This window comes from Pelodiscus sinensis, chromosome 1 (genome assembly GCF_052426305.1).
Source record: "Pelodiscus sinensis isolate ZL-2025 chromosome 1, ASM5242630v1, whole genome shotgun sequence".
NCBI lineage: Eukaryota > Metazoa > Chordata > Testudines > Trionychidae > Pelodiscus > Pelodiscus sinensis.
The window spans coordinates 126,909,454-126,929,376 of record NC_143052.1 but is presented as its reverse complement, the minus strand read 5'-3'; the positions used below and the strand labels follow the sequence as shown (position 1 = coordinate 126,929,376).

The following is a 19,923-nucleotide window of genomic DNA, read 5'->3' as shown; positions in this document are numbered from 1 at the left end:
ATCCACACAATTCTCAATCCTGAATCTATCAGGAAGGCAGTCATGGATGAAAATCAGGAGCACAACATGGTAAATGAGAAGAGTGCTAGAGCAATTACACAACTCTGCTTTACACCAGCATGAATGTTGAATGGTTTGGTCTTTGAGCTATTGCACAGAATGATGGCAGTCATCCCATCATGGAGTAATCTGATGATGGAAATGAATTTCTGTGGACAGCCAAACCAGCACAGCTCCTTCCATAGGGTTAGGTCGATGAATGCCATGAACAGCTCCCAGTGTTGCTCTCTGCACTTCTCCTCAGTCTGTCATGTCATAAATATTGTATCAGTCATGCCTTGGGATGGTCTGAATCCATACTGATTTGGGAAGCATTTCCTCAGGAAGGGATAGAAGTTTGTTTAGTAGGATTCAGGCAAGGATCTTCCCTATGATGGAGAGGTGGGCATTACCTCTCTATTTCCTTCACAAAGAGATGTCTCCTTTCCTGAATTTTGTAACAATGTTGGCCTTCTTAGAGTCAGGTGGAATTTCTTCACTGGTGAAGATTTTGGCGAGGAGATGGTGAAACTTGTTCTGGATTATTGTTCCACCAGCTTTAAAGACCTCAGCTGGGATGTTCTGATGCCTATAGTTTTCTGTCTGGGTGATGGGATGCTAGACTTCCTCAGACGATGGGGGATCAGCGAGGTGTTCCACTGCTGAGCATTGCCGAATAGACTCAATGGTGTTGTTAGAGACTGTGGATTCATGGTTTAGTAGGCTCTCAAAGTGCTTCTTCCAGTGTTGTTTAATGGCTATATTGTCCTTGAAGGTGGATCCATCCTAGGAATGTAAAGTGGTTGGGCCATTGGAGGTTGGCCCATACATTTCTTTTGTTAGTTGAAAAAGGCTTCTCGTCATCCTGATCTATGAACCCCTGGATATTGGAGGCCTTCTCTTAGCACCATTTATTTATGATGTTATATAGCCTCTTTTCGCCTTCAGCTTTGAGCAGGCATTAAGCCTTGTGTTTCCATTGGTTAGAGCAATTATTTTTCCAGTTACAGAATACAGTTCCTTTGTGTTGAATTAATGCTAGGATTTCCTCATTGGTTTTCTCAAACCAGTCCTGGGGCTGATGAGTAGAATATCCTATAGTTTCAGGACATGCACAGTGAAGGGTATTTTTAAATTGATCTCAGTTCTCTAAAATGTCAATGATATTATCAGGCAAGTTAGAGAGCTTCTCAGGCTATGTCTACACTGTAGAGTTTTTGCGCAAAAATGGCCATTTTTATACAAAAACTCGCAGAGTGCCCACACCTCAAGCGCATTTTTGCGCAGAAAATTTACAGTGAATTGACAGAACAGAGGGGTTTTTGTGGTGAAGCTATTCCTCTTTCTACGAAGAATAACTCCTTTTTGCGCAAGAGCTCTTGCGCAATAAGGTGCGTGTGGATGGGAAACGTGGGGGTTTTTTTTGCACAAAAACAGCCTATCGAAAGAAGCACAGGTGCCCTGGTGGCCATTCTGTTAATGGCAATCAGAGCTTTCTTGTGAGAGAGCGTCCATGCAGTCTGGATGCTCTCTTGCGCAAAAGCGCATTGCTTTTCCATTGCTTTTTGCAGTGTGGACGTGGTCTTGCGCAATAAGTTTTTGCGGAAGATCTCTTCCGCAAAAAGTTTCTTGCACAAGAAGCCTGCTGTGTAGACGTAGCCTCAGAGAGGTGTGTGCATTACTTTCTAAGCGTTAGAGTGAATGCCCAGAAAGAAGAACTGCCATAATTGTCAGAGAACAGACAAGCACAACATTGATATTGCAGCTCCTAGTGAGATCTATTGGGCTGATGAGGGCCGATTAAAAGGGGATGAAGGTGGGTACACCTTCTTTCGAAAGGAAAGCCACCTGAAGAGAGAGACATTTTGGGAACTGGCTTTGCCATAAAAAAAAGGTCTTCAGTCAGCTTTTGGAGAATCAACAAGTGTCACATGATTCTTTGGCTCAAGCTCAGCAGCAAGCATTTATGCCACAGTTATAAGTGCATATGCCCCAACACTTGATGTGGAAGACAAGAAGAAACAGTTTTGTAATACTTCTAATACAGTCTTTACAGCTATACTTAAAGTTGGCAAACTACATCCTCTTAGGAGATTTCATTATCAGAGTTGGATGCGACTCTTAACACTGGAGTGGCACAATAAGCAAAGAAGGGGTGGCAAATGTAAGCCCCTCTAATATTCTCTTCCTCAGTAAATGTATTGAGCATGACCTGCTCTTCATAAATACCATCTTTAGGCAAAGTAACACATTTAAGACCATCTCAAAACATCCTGGGTCCAAACTCTGGTACCTCCTTGATTATGTCATAGTCAGAACATGAGATTATGCCGGTGTCCGTATAACACCGTGGTCCCCAACACGGGGGGGGGGGGCGCGCTCGGCGGGGGGGAGCGCCGGCCCCGGGCGCGTGGCGCTCGGAGGGGGGGGGGCGCTGGCCCCGGGCGCGCGGCGCTTGAGGGTGGGGGCCCCGCCCCTGGGTGCCCATGTGTCCCAGCCCCCAGGCGCCCGGCGGGCGAACGGCCACGCCCCCTGGCGCCCGACAACCTGAAAAGGTTGGGGACCACTGGTATAACACAAACCAGGAGAGATATAGATCATTGCTGGACAGGCCATCGATTAGTAAGATCAGTCCTGTATCTGCAGCTTTTTCCACCTCACTGCAAATGTCCAAAGATTAAGCAAAAGTGATACCATGTCAAAGCACTTCAGGACCAAGTCAGCTGTGAGATGATCCAGCAACACCTGTCTCCCCACTGTATTACATACTCTTTGGTTACTGTGACTAGAATAATTGCCACTGTGGTATAATTTATTCCTAATCTCACACTTATGCTAGAGTTTGAGGAACTGTTAATTCCCTCCACCATCTGGCCTTACTGAACACAACACTCCTCATTCAGTAAAACCTGGGAGTGGTAAAAATGACTGTGATATCAGTCCAAATTTTATTATAAACACTGGCTTAATAAATAAACAAACCTTTTAAAGTATACTCTAATTTAATTATATTTAATGAATCCAAGGTAATTTATATTAGTAAATGACTAGTAGATGAGCACATAATAATTACTAATTGAGAAACCTAAAGGTGTATTTCAATATAAACCTGGTCTCACCCCATTAGACACTAATCCACACTAGGGTTTGTCAAAAGGGTCTTCTGCTTCCAGAATAATCAATATTGAGACCCAAAAAAATCCTAATAAAAAACACATCAACTTCACTCAACTGCATATTGAGAGAAGTAGGTGGAAAAATACAGAAAGAGAGGTTTCTTAGCAATAAATCTCATGGAAAATCATGCATAGCAATCACTCTTACACCCAGTATTATGCCATCATAGTTCAAGGAACAGCCCTACTGTGCAACAGATAGACAAGAGTTAGAGTGTAGTGCAAAAAAGGTTTACTTTTTTTTCGAGATCTACTTCAATAATAAATAGGGGCACGTCTAGACTATATGGCTCTGTCGATGGAGCCATGTACATTTGTTTACTAGGCATAGGGAAATGAAGTGGTGATTTAAATAATTGCTGCTTCATTTAAATTAAAATGTCTGTCTTGGATGTCAACCGCGGAGCGTCCAGACTACAGCTCTGTGCCACCAAACAGCTGATCGGCACATTTAATTTAAATGAAGCGGCGATTATTTAAATTTCCCTTTGCCTAGTAAACAAATAGACGTGCCCTAGGAGCGCTGTAGCATAGCATGGCAGGGACAACCAGGCATCAGCTACATTACCTTCTAGGGACAAACACACTTTTTAAAGAGCCACAGAAAGGAAACAAACTAGAGATTTCTAAACAAATCAGATAATGTGTTGATCTGTAAAAGCCAATGTTAAGTAATCAACTTCAAAGATCATTTCATTGTAGGAGACTGAAACCATTTATGGAAAAAAGGCAGCTGAATACTGAATTGTGCAGCTGAATATCTGTTGTATTAAGTGTTGATGGTGCAATTCTCCGAACTCTTAACATCTGGACAGAATGAGATATTGTATGTAGCGTACACATATTTATTTTTGTCATTTTTTAGATAATTAAAGAGATAGCTATAATATTAATATTGAAATTGACAAAAAAGGAAATTAAATAAAACATGATGTACACTATATATAAGTAGTACATTCTATATTTCAGTGTTGTATTACTGTAGATTTGCGTACAGTGGTAGAGTATGCACTGAAATCAACTGCAAAAACGTATCTGGAAAACTCTGAAACATTATGGTTCTAAGCATTATGGCTTAGCACTATGTTTTATATATCCAAATCCCTGGTAACTGTAGGTTCAAATTTTGGGAAGGTCAATTTGGCCATTCAGTCTTCCAAAGGTAAGTTGTGCTTCATGTGTCTTTGAGGTGATGTGTTGAAAACAGTGGTCTTTTCTTATCCGTGTAGCAATCAAAGATCATGTAGCACTTTCCTTAATATCACAGGCTTGTAATAATGACTTTGGCCAAAACTCCACCTGCATCATTATGCTTTTTTTTTCACTGGCTATTCATTTAACTTTCATCTTTATATCCAGAGTGTGACGGGGTGAGGCAAGCCCGCCACTATCCCCAGCAAGCGGGTCGGGTCGGTGCCGGGGTGTGTGACTGGCCGACTCGAGCAGCGGGGGAACCGGTGCCGCAGAAACGCGGAAGCCGGGGGTTACCAGGGGAATAGGAGAGTACTCGCAGCCAGTGGCGTTATATGGCGTCACCGGAGCGACGGATGGGCAGGAGAGGATGACGTCACATGCCGAGCGGGAGATTGGGGAAAGGATAAAAACAGGAGGGGGAACACAGGCAGGGGAGACGGTGGGGAACGGAGGAAGGAATGGGGGCCAGAACTCGGGGAGGGGCGAGAGGGGAGGATAACCCCGACAGGGGTTCCGGTGGCAGGGTTGACAGAGGCCCAGGGTAGGGTTGTGGAGCCCAAGAGTGGCCACGTTTAGGGGTAAGCCCCTGCCTGCTACCACTGGGGATGAGATTCCCAGTGTTAGGGCCCTGGGCCTGGGTCTGGGAGGGCCCGGACCCCCTTACCTGCCACCAGTAGTCGAACGGCATATCACACTGCGAGGCAGAAGCTTGGCCCCGCTATGGCCACATGACTGTGGGGGACGTGGGTAGTACGTGTAACTTGAGGTAATTGGGGCGTGATAGACGTGTAAAATAACGGGACCCAGAACCCGAATAAACATAGATTCGTGACACAGAGGTAGCTGCACTTCAGTGATGCTGTGTGCATATATATTATGCTCATCTACCTTGTAGAAAGTGCTTTCAGTTTCAAAAATCCCACACTTACATAAATGGGGAAAACCTGGTTAATATTAATTATTTTAAAGAGCTATATGGGGATTTGTTTTATCCAATGAAGGATTACAGTTAAAAAGAAGGTAACCTTTAGACATGGCAGGCCTTTGAGCTGGCTGCCTTATTTAAAAGCAGAATAGTGTACTAAACAATCTGGCATTTAAAAAATGTATATTCACTTCACAGTAATGGAGTAAGCTCCAAGGTCTGGAAAGTTTTAGATTCAGATCCAACCTGTGACGTTGATTCCTATGAATATTATAGGCTGAATGAAATCCCCCTACCTAAGCATTACTTAATTTGGGAAATTTTGGACTGAGATTGCCATTTCACAGCTCCTGCCCTTTTGTGTGATGAGACTGCAAATATGTATTTTTTCCTCTATTGAACTTGTGAGTTGTTTGGAAAACAAAGCAACATTTTTCATAATAATGTTCATGAAAATTTGATATGCCCCTTTAACAGAAATTCCGAAACTCTGAATGTTTTGATTGGCTGTACTTGGGTTTAGTTCAGTGGTTTCCAACCTGTGGTCCACAGACCTCTGTGGGTCCGCAACGGTACTGTAGGGGGTCCATGGAAAGTTTAGGAAAGGAAAGGAAAAGAAAAGAAAGGATTGGGCTCAGTGCGGGACTGGGATTTCCTCCAGGCGATTCTTGCCCAGGGCTTGCCATTTGCAACCAGCCACATGCATGCTGTCTCCCACCCGTGGGATGGGATCTTGATATCCCAGGAGGCACCATCCCTCCCTCCTGTCACCAGCTGCATTACTGTTTATGCTCCAGCCATCTCCATCCTCCCAGTCTTGCAGTGGGCCCGATCCTTACTTTTCTTTTCCTCGTCCTTTTTTTTCTTTCCCAGGGCTCCATGCCTGACCAAGGGCAGAGTGCCAGGGCAGGAGCTGCCTTTGGCCACAAAAGCCCCCTCACCATATCCTCCATGGATAAGCAGGGGATGGAGGGGGTGGGAGCTGAGGAAGCAGCATGGGCCATAGGACATGCTGGCTGCCACTTCCTGCCACCCCCCTTGGAGGGGAGGGGTTCCATTACATTTTAACAGATTGAAAAAGGATCTGCATGCTCAAAAAGGTTGGGAACCACTGGTTTAGTTTATTGTCCAACAGATGTAATTAAACATAGCAACTTTGCAAAGCCTCTCCTCTTTGTAGTAATTAGATACTATATTGCCCTAACACTGCTTTCCTGGGTGAATTCATTGAGGTAGAGGAGAGGAAATTACTTCATGACTCAGTTTCCCTACCTGTAAAATGGGGGAAATAATCATAGAATCATAGAGCTGGAAGAGAACTCAGGAGGTCATCAAGTCCAGCCCCCTGCCCAAGACAGGACCAATCCCAACTAAATCAACCCAGCCAGAGCTTTGTCAAGCCAAGACTTAAAAACCTCTAGGGATGGAGATTCCACCACCACCCTAGGTAACCCATTCCAGTGCTTCACCACTCTCCTAGGGAAATAGTTTTTCCTAATATCCAACCTAGACCTCTCACTTTACAACAGAGTTGTGTTGATTGTTCGTAAAGTGCTTTTAATAAGGGCAACAGCGTTAAAAGATGTAAAGTACTATTTTCTGTGTTATGGTTATTAACAACTGAAAAGAATTTCATTGGGAGACAAAAAGATTAAAATTTAAAAATGTGCATAAATGTTCAAAACTTTCATTCAAAAATTCCAAATCATTATTATTTTGCTTTTACAAGCTGCTAATGACTTTATTTTAGTTGGCTAACCTACCAAAAGAGGATAATCTTTAACATATTTAGTGCAACAAAAATGCATGTTTGTTTTCTCTGTATCAGGGAAACATGCATATGAAATAACTGTTTGGCAAGAGCTACATTTCCAGTTCAACAACTGTTTCATACCGGGGCAATTACATTGGCATGTGAACCAATGTTAACAAATATCTCAGTCACTCTCAAAAAAGATGCTGAGCCAACTTAGTTATTTTTGTGATGTAACGGGAAATATGACAGTTTACAGTAGGTTTCTTATGTAACTCAATGCTTTAATAATGAATGGAATGGCCCTTTGTAATTATAAAGCATCTTCCTTCCGATGAGCTCTGTATGATTTACAAATAGAAGCTTCACAAGGCTCCTATGAGGAAGGTAAATACCACAAGTGTCTGCTTTATGAAGCTTAGAATATATAATATAGGAAACTGATGGCTCCAGAGGTTGGTGATAAGGACGTTTCCGCATGTAGGTTGCTGGTTTGAATACTGACTATCTGAATAGTTACCAACATTGGTCAACATCCAAAGCCTCTTCAAGTGGCTTCTGTGAAATGACTAGGTGGTCTCTTCCCAGTACTTAATAGCTATTTAGTCACTGTCATAAATGGTACCAGTTCATACCCTTTATTGGCCATTTTAGCAGAGGCAAAAAAAGGACTGAGTGTCTGATCCAGTGTCTGTTGAAGTGAATGGAAGGATTCCCACTGGTTTTAAATCAGGACCTGGAGAAGACTCTAAACTGTTATCATCGCCGAAGTCAGGCCTGGCCAAATTGGGCACGTGGTTTGAATCCAGCTTGCTGAACCACTGGATCTGGCCAGTGGATGCAGTGGGAAGCCTCAGGCAGACTTCCTGCCTGCCCCACATGCTGCTCAGAAAAGTGGCAGCCAGGCTGCTTCTCTTTCATAGTTGTGGGGGATGAAGGGGGAGAGGCTTCATGCACTGTCCCCACCCTTAGCACAATCCCATTGGCTAGTTTCTGGCCAATGGGAGCTGCCCAGGCAGCACATGAAGGACCCTCTCTGCTCCAATCAGGCATATGGAACACTACATAACAGTTTGGACAGGCAGTGAAGAAGAATACCACATCCAACTGAACTGAAGGAAAGATTAGGTAGACAGAACACAAAGTTTAACATCCCTACTCCGAGGAAAATACTACAGGGTCTTCAGTGATGAACTATGGTCATAAAATTAAGTTTTATGTCTCAACCTAAAGTATGCATGACATTATTTTGGACTAGAAAACACAGGAACATAGTTCTTCTGGCTGAGAGCCCTACTGGCTCTCCACACTTAGTAAAACTCTGACTTCACTGGGTGTTTTCATGAAGAAGCAACACTGAATATGGTGAGGACTTGATCCAAAGTGTACTGAAATCAATGGGCATTTTTTCAAGTGACTTCAAAAGCTCTGGATCAGGATTTAAAGCCTCAGTACAGTAAAACACTTAAGTTTTATGCTTGATATTAAGTGCTTAGCTGTACTGGGTGGTTGTCATGACCAATGGGTCATGACTCAGGCCTTCAGGATTCCTGGGAGTAGCCCCACTTCAGCCGTGCACCTGTCAGCCTGCTGACAGTGGCTTACCTAGCCCCAGCATAAGGCTAGACTCTGGGCTCAAGAACTCTGGAGTAGATGTTTGGCCCTAATTAAGCCAGCAGCAGAAACACAAAGTTGTCTGACCTGGGCTCCACACTGCTCCTTCAGACTGACCTCCTGGTATCCCATCTCAGCTTGACTCCTGCCGTCTGACTTGTGGTTCTTGATCTTCAGTTTGTCTCCTGCTTCTACTTGCCAGTATTCTCACCCCGCTTACATATGACTCCTGTCTTGTGACTCTGGACTCAGGCTCAGATCTGGTTGCCTGTCCATGACAGCTTGTTTGGCCCATAATAACCTTGCGGGACTGAGTCCAGGGCAAGAAAGATGGACCCACCACAGCCACCAGTATAGGCCCACCCACATATGATGCAAGCTAAGCTTTTTGTTATGGCAGCCAACACCTCTGGTATGATGATTGGGGCATTCATCTCCCAAAGGCACAGACCTGAGCAATTATTGCACTCTGTTACCTATCACTTGAGTGATATAAAACCCAATGACTAATGTGCCATTTATTCTAGTGGCCTTGTGTGTGCCCCATGAGAGCCTCCTGCTGCACGTGAGCCTGAATTGAGATTCTCCCATCAGAAACCCTGATGTCTCCTCCGATCACTGTACACCCCCATCTCAGCCCTGGAAGACTATTTCCTTGGGTTTTGTGGTAGAACTACCAAAATCTAGTGGTTTCAGAACCATCCTGATGGTAGCATGTTACTTTTCTAAGATGTCTCACTTTATTCTGTGTCTATGGGGAAAGTTGTCTGGCTCTGGATGAACAATGTAACCAGTCTTCATAACCTCCTGGCTCATATCACTTCTTGCCAGGGGCCACAATTTATTACCTGTTTCTGGCACGAGTCTTACATTTGTTAGGGAGACTACATGCACTAGTCTTCTCCCATTATTCTCAATCAGTCTGGAAAGAAATAATCAGATCCTCAAACAATACAGGCAGTCCCCGACTTACGCGGATCCGACTTATGTCGGATCCGCAGTTACAAACGGGGCTGCCTCAGAGTACACGGACTGCAGGACCTCGCGGTCCTGCCGCCCGTGTACTCTGGGGCTTTGCTCTGCGTCTCCCTGGTCTGCAGACCAGGAAGACGCAGAGCAAAGCCGCGGAGGGGCTCGGGCAGCGGGGCAGCCCAGGCGCCCTGGACTGCTCCGCTGCCGGCTTCCCCGAGGCTTTGCAAAGCCGAGGGGGGGGCTCGGGCAGCGGGGCACCCCAGGTGCGCCTGGGCTGCTCCGCTGCCGGCTTCCCGGAGGCTTTGCAAAGCGGCGGGGGGGCTCGGGCAGCGGGGCACCCCAGGCGCGCCTGGGCTGCTCCGCTGCCGGCTTCCCCGAAGCTTTGCAAAGCCACGGGGAAAGCTGGCAGCGGGACAGCCCAGACGCCCCGCGGCTGTCCCGCTGCCGGCGTCCTCAGAGGCTTTGCTCCCCTGTCTCCCTGGTCTGCTGGTCTCCAGCAGACCAGGGAGACGGGGAGCAAAGCCGCGGAGGACCCAGGCGGCGGGACCGCGGTGCGTCTCGGTCCGCCGCCAGTGTCTTCCTGGTCTGCTGGGGTGGGGTGGGGGGGGGGGGCGCAGCTAGTACACCCCCCCCCAGCAGACTAGGCTTTTCTCCGGACGCCTGTGGCAGAGCAGCTGGGGTGCTGCTGGTTGGTCCTGCAGCGCCACTCTGGGTGCTACTGGTCCAACCCAGCAGCACCCCAGCTGCTCTGGTCCTGATTCAGCCGCTGCTGGTCAGTTTCAGCAGCGGCTGAATCAGGACGCCTGGGGCAGAGCAGATGGGGTGCTGCTGGGTTGGTCCAGTAGTGCCGAGGAGCGGCGCTACTGGAGCAACCCAGCAGCACCCCAGGTGCTCTGCCCGAGGCGTCCTGATTCAGCCGCTGCTGAAACTGACCAGTGCTGACTACAGGAAGCCGGAGGCAGTGTTGCTCTGCCCTGGGCTTCCTGGAATCAGCTGCTGATCAGTTTCAGCAGCAGCTGACTTGGGGACGCCTGGGGTTCTTAAGTTGATTCTGTATGTAAGTCAGAACTGGCGGTCAGTTTCAGCAGCGGCTGATGCCAGTTCCGACTTACATACAGATTCAACTTAAGAACAAACCTACAGTCCCTATCTTGTACGTAACCCGGGGACTGCCTGTACTTAAGATACTACACCACCTATCACCAAAATGACTATTCTTCGTTATTACCACATGCTAAGTTCTTGTACGATAATGCAGACCATATCCCCTTCTTTATTATCAACTATTCTAACCACCCCGATCTCATGACAACTATCCACATTCTCCCCCAACCCATCTGCCTTGGAGCTCAAACAACATTTCCATCTCATTGAAGAGGAGGTGAAGGGGCATCATGGAAAGTGGAAGGAGGACTACAAAAGGCATGCTGACAAGCACAGACAACTCGATACCACTTATTTGGTAGGACAAAATATATACCTTTCTGCAGAACATTTACTCATGGATAGACCCTAGAGGAAACTAGATGACTGGTTCCTTGGTTCTTACTGGATATGACGACTAATGCAGGGATTCTCTACCTTTTTCTTTCTTAGGGCTTCCCAACATGTTATAAGAACTTCACGGCCCACCTGTGCCACAACAACTGTTTTTCTCCATATAAAAGCTAGAGCCAGCATTGAGAGGTAGCAAGCAGATCGATTGCCCAGGGTCCCAGACCATACAAGGCAATCTAAAACTAAGTTGCTCAGGCTTCAGTTTCAGCACCAGGTGCTGGAGCTCAGGGCCTTGGGCTGCACTCTTACATGGTGGGACTTCAGCTTTACGCCCTGGGCCCTAGCAAATCTAATGCTGGCCCTCTTTGGTGGACCCCCTTGAAACTTTCTCTCAGCCTCCAGTGGGCCCAGATCCCTGGTTTAGAACCAGTGGACTACTCAACCTAATCACTTTTGAGCTCCACTACGTCGATCCCTAAGACTCCACCCTGTTTTGTACATCTCACCTTTAAAACCATATACCAAGAACACATTTTCCATGAAACCCAGTTCCTGCCTCCACTGGTGCAAGTACAAGATGAGGAGGAAGACTCTGCTCATGAGCTTCTTGACTCTGAGATCAAGTGTGGCAAATTATGGTACTTGGCTGACTGGGAGATTTATGGCCCAGAGGCACACACCTGGGAGTCATCTGAAAATGTTCAGGCCTTTATTCTGGTTTGGGACACCTATAGGAGCTTCCCTGGACACACACCATCTGGAGCACATCTTTAGGGGAGGTGCTTTTGTAACCCACACACCTAGTATGGTTACTGAGTACTACAAGTGGCACCTAGACCACTGCAACAGTTACGATCAAGAGACCTCTACAGCATGGGCTAGAGGCCAGCTGGCTTTTAGCTCAGAGGGTAAAAGCTCCTATAATCAGCTCCTGAGGTCCCAGGTTCAAATCTGCCGTGGTGGTGGTTACACTTTCATGCCCCAAATGTCTCAGACACAGATCTTATGGGAACAGCCACCCTACAGATCAGGAAGCTATCTGAACAACTAGGCTCCACCATGCTCTGGACTGTGTGCCTTGTGCTTCCTAGTCCTTCAGCTTGATCTCCTGGCATCCTGAGCTAGCTTGACTTGTAGTTCCTGACTTCCAGTTTGGCTGCTGCCTCTGACTTTCCAGTATCCTGTCCCAACTACCTCATGACTCTGGACTCTGGTTCTAACTATTAGGTTTGGCTTCCCATAACGGGCATTAAGGACCTGATTGAAAACCACTGAAGTCATTAATATGTACCAGAACGGTGTTTTAGAAGCAGTCTACCTGCTCACATGGGACAGAAAGACCATTAATCAGTTACTTAAATTTATATTTTTTCTAAGGAGCCAAAATCATCCTTTGTGTAATTCTGGCTAATAAAACTGGAGTTACATGAGGAGTTAATCTGGCCCAAACAGTACATATTCTGACACCTTTTTTAATGCTATTTCATTATATGCCTCTCCTGCATTAGCTAGACCAGTTTTATTTGCTTTTATAATTATATAGGATATTATATGGACTGCAGCAGGGTCCTATTTATAGGTTAGTTTTGAGTGCTCACTTCAATGCCAGTTACCAATTTGGTGGAGAGGCATTGGAAAAGGGGGCAGTTATGAAATTATCTAGAAAACACGTATAAGTTATGGCCAATACTTTGGTTCCCTAAGTGACTCTGAACTCTTTAATAATTTATGCATGGAAGAACAGAGGTTTTATTGGTCCTAAAAGCCTGAACATATCAGTACTAAATATAAAGGCAACAAGGTGTCAAAATATGGAAATATGTTAGCTAACTAATACCATCTGCGATGATCTCACATACTGTATACTAATTTGATTAATGGCCTGAATCTGCACAGGGTCATCTACTCCCATATGGAGTCATACTGAAGTCAATAGAATCCCTTTGTAGGAATGGGACCTAATTTATGTTTTCACAAAAGAATCATGATGGACCCCAAAATACAACTTTGCTCATGAGATGCTTTTCAAACTGCTGAATACGAAGTCCAAAAGCAGTTCAACTTTTTAATGGAAGTGGGCCAGATCCTTAGTTGCTGTAAACTGGAATAGTTGTAATGTCTTCAATTGGCAGTTCAATCTGTAACAATGTTAATATTTAGTACAAAATCTCTGTTAGTTCTATTGATATAAAATGCCTAGACTGAATAAAATAGAAGAAATATAATTATATTTCAAAAGAAATAAACACTGGACCAGATCCTCAGCTGATGTAAAGTGGAGTAACTCCACTCACTTGAACTGCATTTAATGATTGTATTTATTTCAATTTATGTGACCCTTATCTAATGCTCTGTGTGTTGTAAACTACTGTACATTTCAATACAATAATTAACATGCTTATAGACAGAACTACCCAGAGCTTCCACAGAAGACAAGCCACCAAATAATTAGGACTGAACAATGACTCCTTTGAATGTTTTTATTATTCGGTACTTTACTTTATAAAGTAAAACTGTTTAATTTATTATGGGTTATCTGTTTTTATAGGAATTATCATCCATGCTTTTTTAAAAGCATAATCTGTAAGTCTACTTACTTATCAGTTGATTGTTGCATTAGTCCTGATGGGCTTTCTGCCCAAATCTAACATGGCTGCCAACCAAGTATGAAGCATATAGCTGATAGCAGTAGCAGGAAAACAAGCTCAGACTCTTGTGTTTTTCTGTGATCTCAATGTAGTAAATGATGATTTCTCAGATGGTAACTTTCAGAAATCAGGATAAAGCCAAAATTCAGAAGAAATGAGAAACCTGTAACAAAAATGACAACGAATAATTTGATTAGAAATATATTTCAAGGGTATTTTTGACACTTTCACTGGAAAAAGAAAATGAGACAACTGGCTGGTTTGGGAGAGCAGTGCTACAGTATATGGAAATGTGGTTGGTCAGATTGTGTCAATTCAGCAATGAATTTGGCCTGTGATTACTAAAGAGGTTAACACTTAGTTTTCTTTTTTCTTTTTAAAATTAGTTAATTTACTATAATAGTTAATCAGATGATGCTTGTCCCTTACACAGCAGCCTTCCTCTCATAAGTGCTTCCCAAATATGAAGAAGAATGATATTAATATTACATGGAAGCAATTAAGGATCATTATCCTCTGGCAGCTGAGTCAAAAGAGGACAAAAGTTGAAATCTTAAATTTCCAAAATGTCCAGTAATTTTGGGTGTCCTAAAAATTCCTAGGACCTGATTTCTAGAGGAGATGAGTACCCACAAGTGTTCCAACTTTGAAAAATCAAACATTGCTCTAAATTCAGCCCACGATCTCAATAAATTTGTAGGCACCCTATTGACATTTCTCTTTGGAAAAAATGAATGTTCATGTTGAAAACAAATTATGTACCAATACTTTGAAAAGTTTTAACTACGTACAATAAACTAGTACATGCAAATTTAAGGTAAGCATCTATAAGATATATGGGACAAAGAGCACCCAAAGCCTCAGCTTACAATTATTTTCCAACTATTCAGGTGCAGTAATATTTTCAGTTTGTAGAAGAAAAATTCTCTGCCTTTTGCCTCATAGTTTTCACCTTACACTTTGCCTATTCAAAAGGTCTATGCAAGTGAGAACAAAGAATGAAAAAACAAGTAGTTTGGATTAGATTGAGTAGTTGCTTGTTAACCCTATATTAGATTTAGTTAGCATAAAAACTGGAATCTATACTTCCATCAGTGCATAAGCTTATCTACTATTACCACAAGTAGCACAGACTCACAAACTTTTAGATAATAGCCTTGAATGACAGCAGTTGAAATGAAGTCCATCCAACACAAATCATCCTACTTGGAATTATTGTCCATGTATGAAATATTGGCAACAACTCCCTGCCCCCAACATTTTGGATTAGTCTGCTTTATAATTGTATTAGGAACTCAAAAGGGTTAATTAAACCCTGTTTATGGGGTTCACAGTGTCTTATAAAGCAGTCAGATGTCATTATGAAACAGAGAGAACTTCTGAGGTCTTGACTGAATTTTGTTTTGTGCTCTTGGGATTGTTTAAACCAATAATTCAAAGCATAACATAGGGCTGAAACTCAAACAGAACAACACTCAAGAACACATTTGTACAAGCTACTGCAAATCAAAACTACAGGATTTTTGTGCAAAAATGGCTGGTTTTGCACAAAAACCCGCAGAGCGTCCACACCTCAAATGTGTTTTAGTGCAAGTAAATTTACAGTAAATCAAAAGAATAGAGGGTTTTTTGCTGTGAAGGTATTTCTCATTTTATGAGGAATAGCTCCTTTTTGCACAAGAGTTCTTGTGCTAAAAGGTGTGTGTGGATAGGCAACAGGATGTTTTTGCACAAAAAGCCAATCGACAAAAGCACAGGTCCTCTGATGGCTATTCTGTGAATAGCAATCAGAGTTTCTGTTGAGAGAGTGTCCATGCAGACTGGACCCTCTCTTGCGCAAAAGCACATCGCTTTTGTGATGTGCTTTTGTAGTGTGGATGCACTCTTGCACAAGAAGTTTTTGCAGAAGTTGAGCAAGAAGCCTGCAATGTAGACATAGCTTGAGAGATCATCTAGTCCAGCCCTCTCATAATGGCAGATTAAGCATTATTGAGACCAGGAGTGGAAAATCCATCTTTGATATATGTTCGTCCTGTGGGCCATATGTTCGTCATCTCTGATCTAGCTCATCCCTGACAGGTGTCTGTCTAACTTGCTCATAAATATCTCCAGTGATGGAGATTCCACAACCCCCCTAGGCAATTTATTCCAGTGTTTCACCACTCTGACAGGAAGCTTTTTCTAATGTCCAGCCTAAATCTCCCTTGCTGCAGTTTAAGCCCATTGCTTCTTGCTCTATCCTCGGTGGCTAAACAGAATATTTTTTCTTCCTTCTCCTTGTAGCAATTTTTTATGTACTTGAAAATTGTTATTGTGTCAATCAATTATCTCTTTTCCAGACTGAGCAAAACCAAAGTTTTTCAACCTTCCCTCATAGCTCATGTTTTCTTGGCTCTTAAACATTTTTGTTGCTCTTCTCTTGACTTTCTCCAATTTTCCCATATTTTCCCCGTAATGTGGTGCCCAGAACTGAACACAATACTTCAACTGAGGCCTAATTATTGTGGACTAAAATGGATGAATGACTTCTCGTATCTTGCATAGAACATACCTACTAATAAATCCCAGAATGATGTTTGCAGTTTCTGCATCCATGTAAGTTTTCAGGCCCATACACAAGAATTTCTCTGTGTGTGTGTATGAGTGCTTTTTATGTAAATGTGGACCACAAGGGTGCGAACACCCTCCTATGGTCCCCCATGTAAGCGTAGGGTTGCCAGATGAAAATACCGGACACACTTGACATTACGTCACAATCTACATTACATCTTATTTAGAAAATACCGGACATTTCTATTTTCTCAATTTGTTTCCCACACAGAAAGCTCAAATACTGGACTGTCCGGTTTAAAGCCAGACCCCTGGCAACTCTACATAAGCGTGCTCTGGTCGATTGCGGGAAGGCAGGAGTGGCGCACTACCTGAGCTTCTCTCCCCATGCTTTGGTTGGCCGGGGAAAGGCTCAGGCTGATTCCCCCCTCTTCTCCAGAAGCAAGGCCCAGTCCTGCCCCCAGCCTCAACCCTGTGGGAGGGAGGCGAATCAGCCCCAGTCTTCCCCCAGCCAGCCAGAGCATGGGGAAAGGAGGCTTGGGCAACATGCTGTTCTTGCTTTGCCCCGGTCAGCTGGAGCATGCTTATGTGGGGCACCATGGGGGGGGGGGGGCGGGCATTCGCACCCTTTGCACCACCCCCTGCAGTCACCAAACAGCCAGGTTCTGTCAGTTAGCAAACTGACAAAAATATGAAAGACAACAGGAGTATCTTCATTGACTTCAGTGGGCTTTATTTCATCCCACAGGCTGTGTCTAGACTACATGCCTCTGTCGTCAGAGGCATGTAGATTAGACACACAGGCAAAGATAAATGAAGCTGCGATTTAAATGATCGCGGCTTCATTTACATTTACATGGCTGCCGCGCTGAGCCGACAAACAGCTGATCAGCTGTTTGTCCGCTCAGCGCGCTAGTCTGGACGCTCCCCTGCCGACACCAAAGCCCTTTGTCGGCAGCCCCGTTATTCCTCGTGGGACGAGGTTTACCGGGGCTGCCGACAAAGGGCTTTGATGTCGGCAGGGGAGCGTCCAGACTAGCGCGCTGAGCAGACAAACAGCTGATCAGCTGTTTGTCGGCTCAGCGCGGCAGCCATGTAAATGTAAATGAAGCCGCGATCATTTAAATCACGGCTTCATTTACCTTTGCCAAAACAACAAATCTACATGGCTCCGTCGATGGAGCCATGTAGTTTAGACGTACCCGTAGGCTACGTCTACATTGGCCCCTTTTCCGAAAGGGGCATGCTAATTTTCCAGTTCGTAATAGGGAAATCCGCGGGGGATTTAAATATCCCCCGCGGCATTTAAATAAAAATGTCCTCCGCTTTTTTCCGGCTTGTAGAAAAGGAATTCCTTTGAAGTAGGAATAAGAGATCCTCCGGAAAAGGGCTTTTTTCCGGAGGATCGGGGCCAGTGTAGATGCTCTTTTCCGGCTTTTCTACAAGCCGGAAAAAAGCGGCGGACATTTTTATTTAAATGCCGCGGGGGATATTTAAATCCCCCGCGGATTTCCCTATTACGAACTGGAAAATTAGCATGCCCCTTTCGGAAAAGACGTAGACGTAGACGTAGCCTAAGTGTCTAACGTTTAAAATGATAGCAATAATAGCAAAGTCCAGAAATGGATACTATTTATAGTCTCCGCAATTGTTCAAAGATACAAGTTCTGTCATTTCACCTGGAGCTAAACTGTTGCTGCTAAACCACAATGTGATGTTGGAAGAGAGGTGCCGTGGTAGTGGGTGCCATGTAAAAATCAAAATAGAAAGCAACAGAATTCTGCCTGAGAACTCCCATCCAGACTTTTCCTGGGCATAGGCCACCAGTGTTGCTGCGGTCTAGAAAGAACTCATGAAGTAGAGTAGAACAGATTGCAGTGACATGGTTTTACAGGCCTTTTGTGCACCAGACAGCTATTTGAGAGCATCACTTCTGGGAACTTATGTCAAACTGGGGTCTATGTTGCAGCAAAGGCCTATGCCTCGGGTGGGCAATAATTTTTGCAGGGGAGCCACTTAATAAATTTTGTAACATGGTCACGGGTTCCATGACCCAGAAGGGGTGGGGCCCAGAGCAGAAGGGTCAGGGACTAGCCTCCTCCCAGAGTTGCTTGGGGCTGGAGGATTTGAATTAAAAATACAGGGAAGGGTTCGCAGTTCCCAGCCTCACTGCTACCACATTGCCTGACAGCCACCCAGGGTTGCTGCAGCTATTTAAAGGGCTCGCTGTTCCAGCCCCTGCCAGGGAAGTGCTGCGACTCAGAGCCATGAACCATTTAAATAGGATCCTGCTGCTTGAGCCACTGGAAATTTGGTGGCATGGGCAGCAGGATAAAAATAGAAAATGGCCAGATGTAGTCTGCAGGCCGGATCAAAGTGGTATGTGGGCCAGATCCAGCCCCTGAGCCACATATTGCCCACCCCTGGCATGTGCTGAGGACTTCCCCAAATACAACTTGGAAGCATTGTACTTGATCCTGTCCTCTGAAGGCATTAAGCCTCCCAAGCACATCTGTGAGCCCAGGGCACCTCCGCCCTCCCTTTGCCCAGAATCGTTATTGCATGGCCTCTTGAAGCCTTAATTTGGTCCCACATGTTTTTCTTGGATATTTCAAGGATGACATCAGTTAATTTGCCAGGAACGTTATTGTTAAACTGGATCTCTTTTTTTGTTTTTATGTGATTAGTTATTGTTTCTCTTTGGTTATTGGCATATGATCTATATGCACAATAACAGCTTTGTAAACATGAGGCTTCACTCAGATAATGGCTCAAATTGTGTTATGATTAAAAAAATGTTTGTGCTTTGGTCATGATTATGTTATCTCTGCTACAATCTGTTATTTTACATTCAGTGCACTTCAGGCTTTGAATACAACAAAGAAAATGTAACCAGCAATATATGACTTGTATATATTCTGTACATTCTGTTAATATAAGCACACCAACATGCAGGGGGACCTAGACATAGGAGATGATAAAGGTTAGGAGATATAACACAATAATATGCTGTACACAATAAGAGCCCAGTTGGCACCCTCAGTCACTTGTGATATTTTCCACACATTCTTACTGTTATGAAGCCAGTGAGACTACTTATGATAATAGACTATACAAAGTGAGCAGAATTGTGTCCCGGATCTGTAGGGAAGTTTTAAGAATCAGGAGAGGCTGTGCACCTAATATGGTTGTGGTGGTTCTCACAGCGGACTGAACCAAAGATGGGGCGCCTTCCTTGGCTTGTGGGAGAGAGAAGGTGGTTACTCCAGTACATGGGGCTCTCAGAACACTTCAGGATGATCTATCCAGATCATGATAACAGTACTGAGCTCATTTGCACAATGAGCTCTCGTTATGAATTAGAAGTAAAGCATTCAGGTCCTCAGTCACAAAACTGTGTCTGTTTTCAACTCTCTTACTGTAACTTTTTGTTTTCTCAGATGGTTAGGGCTCTAAATGGACTTATTCAAGTGTAAGTCTTTATACTGAGAATAAAGCTTTTAGTAGTTAAACATTCATTAACAGAGTTAAACCACAGCTTCAGGTGATAGAGAG

The 19,923-nt window shown here is 44.3% G+C and overlaps 1 protein-coding gene across 43 annotated transcripts in view; it reads right to left on the bottom strand.

The window, feature by feature from the left end:
* LOC149525630 (uncharacterized) overlaps positions 1 to 19,923 on the bottom strand; it is a 484,863-nt gene that overhangs the window by 12,008 nt on the left and 452,932 nt on the right. For 16 of the 43 annotated variants that reach the window (XR_016347244.1, XR_016347245.1, XR_016347246.1 and 13 more), the window contains one exon: positions 13,315 to 13,981. Coding sequence is in view for 14 of the 43 variants with exons in the window: in XM_089770329.1 (XP_089626455.1) it covers positions 13,902 to 13,981 (80 nt within the window). In the remaining 29 variants the exon portion in view is untranslated. The other 27 variants (XR_016347236.1, XR_016347237.1, XM_089770320.1 and 24 more) reach the window with 11 other exon arrangements.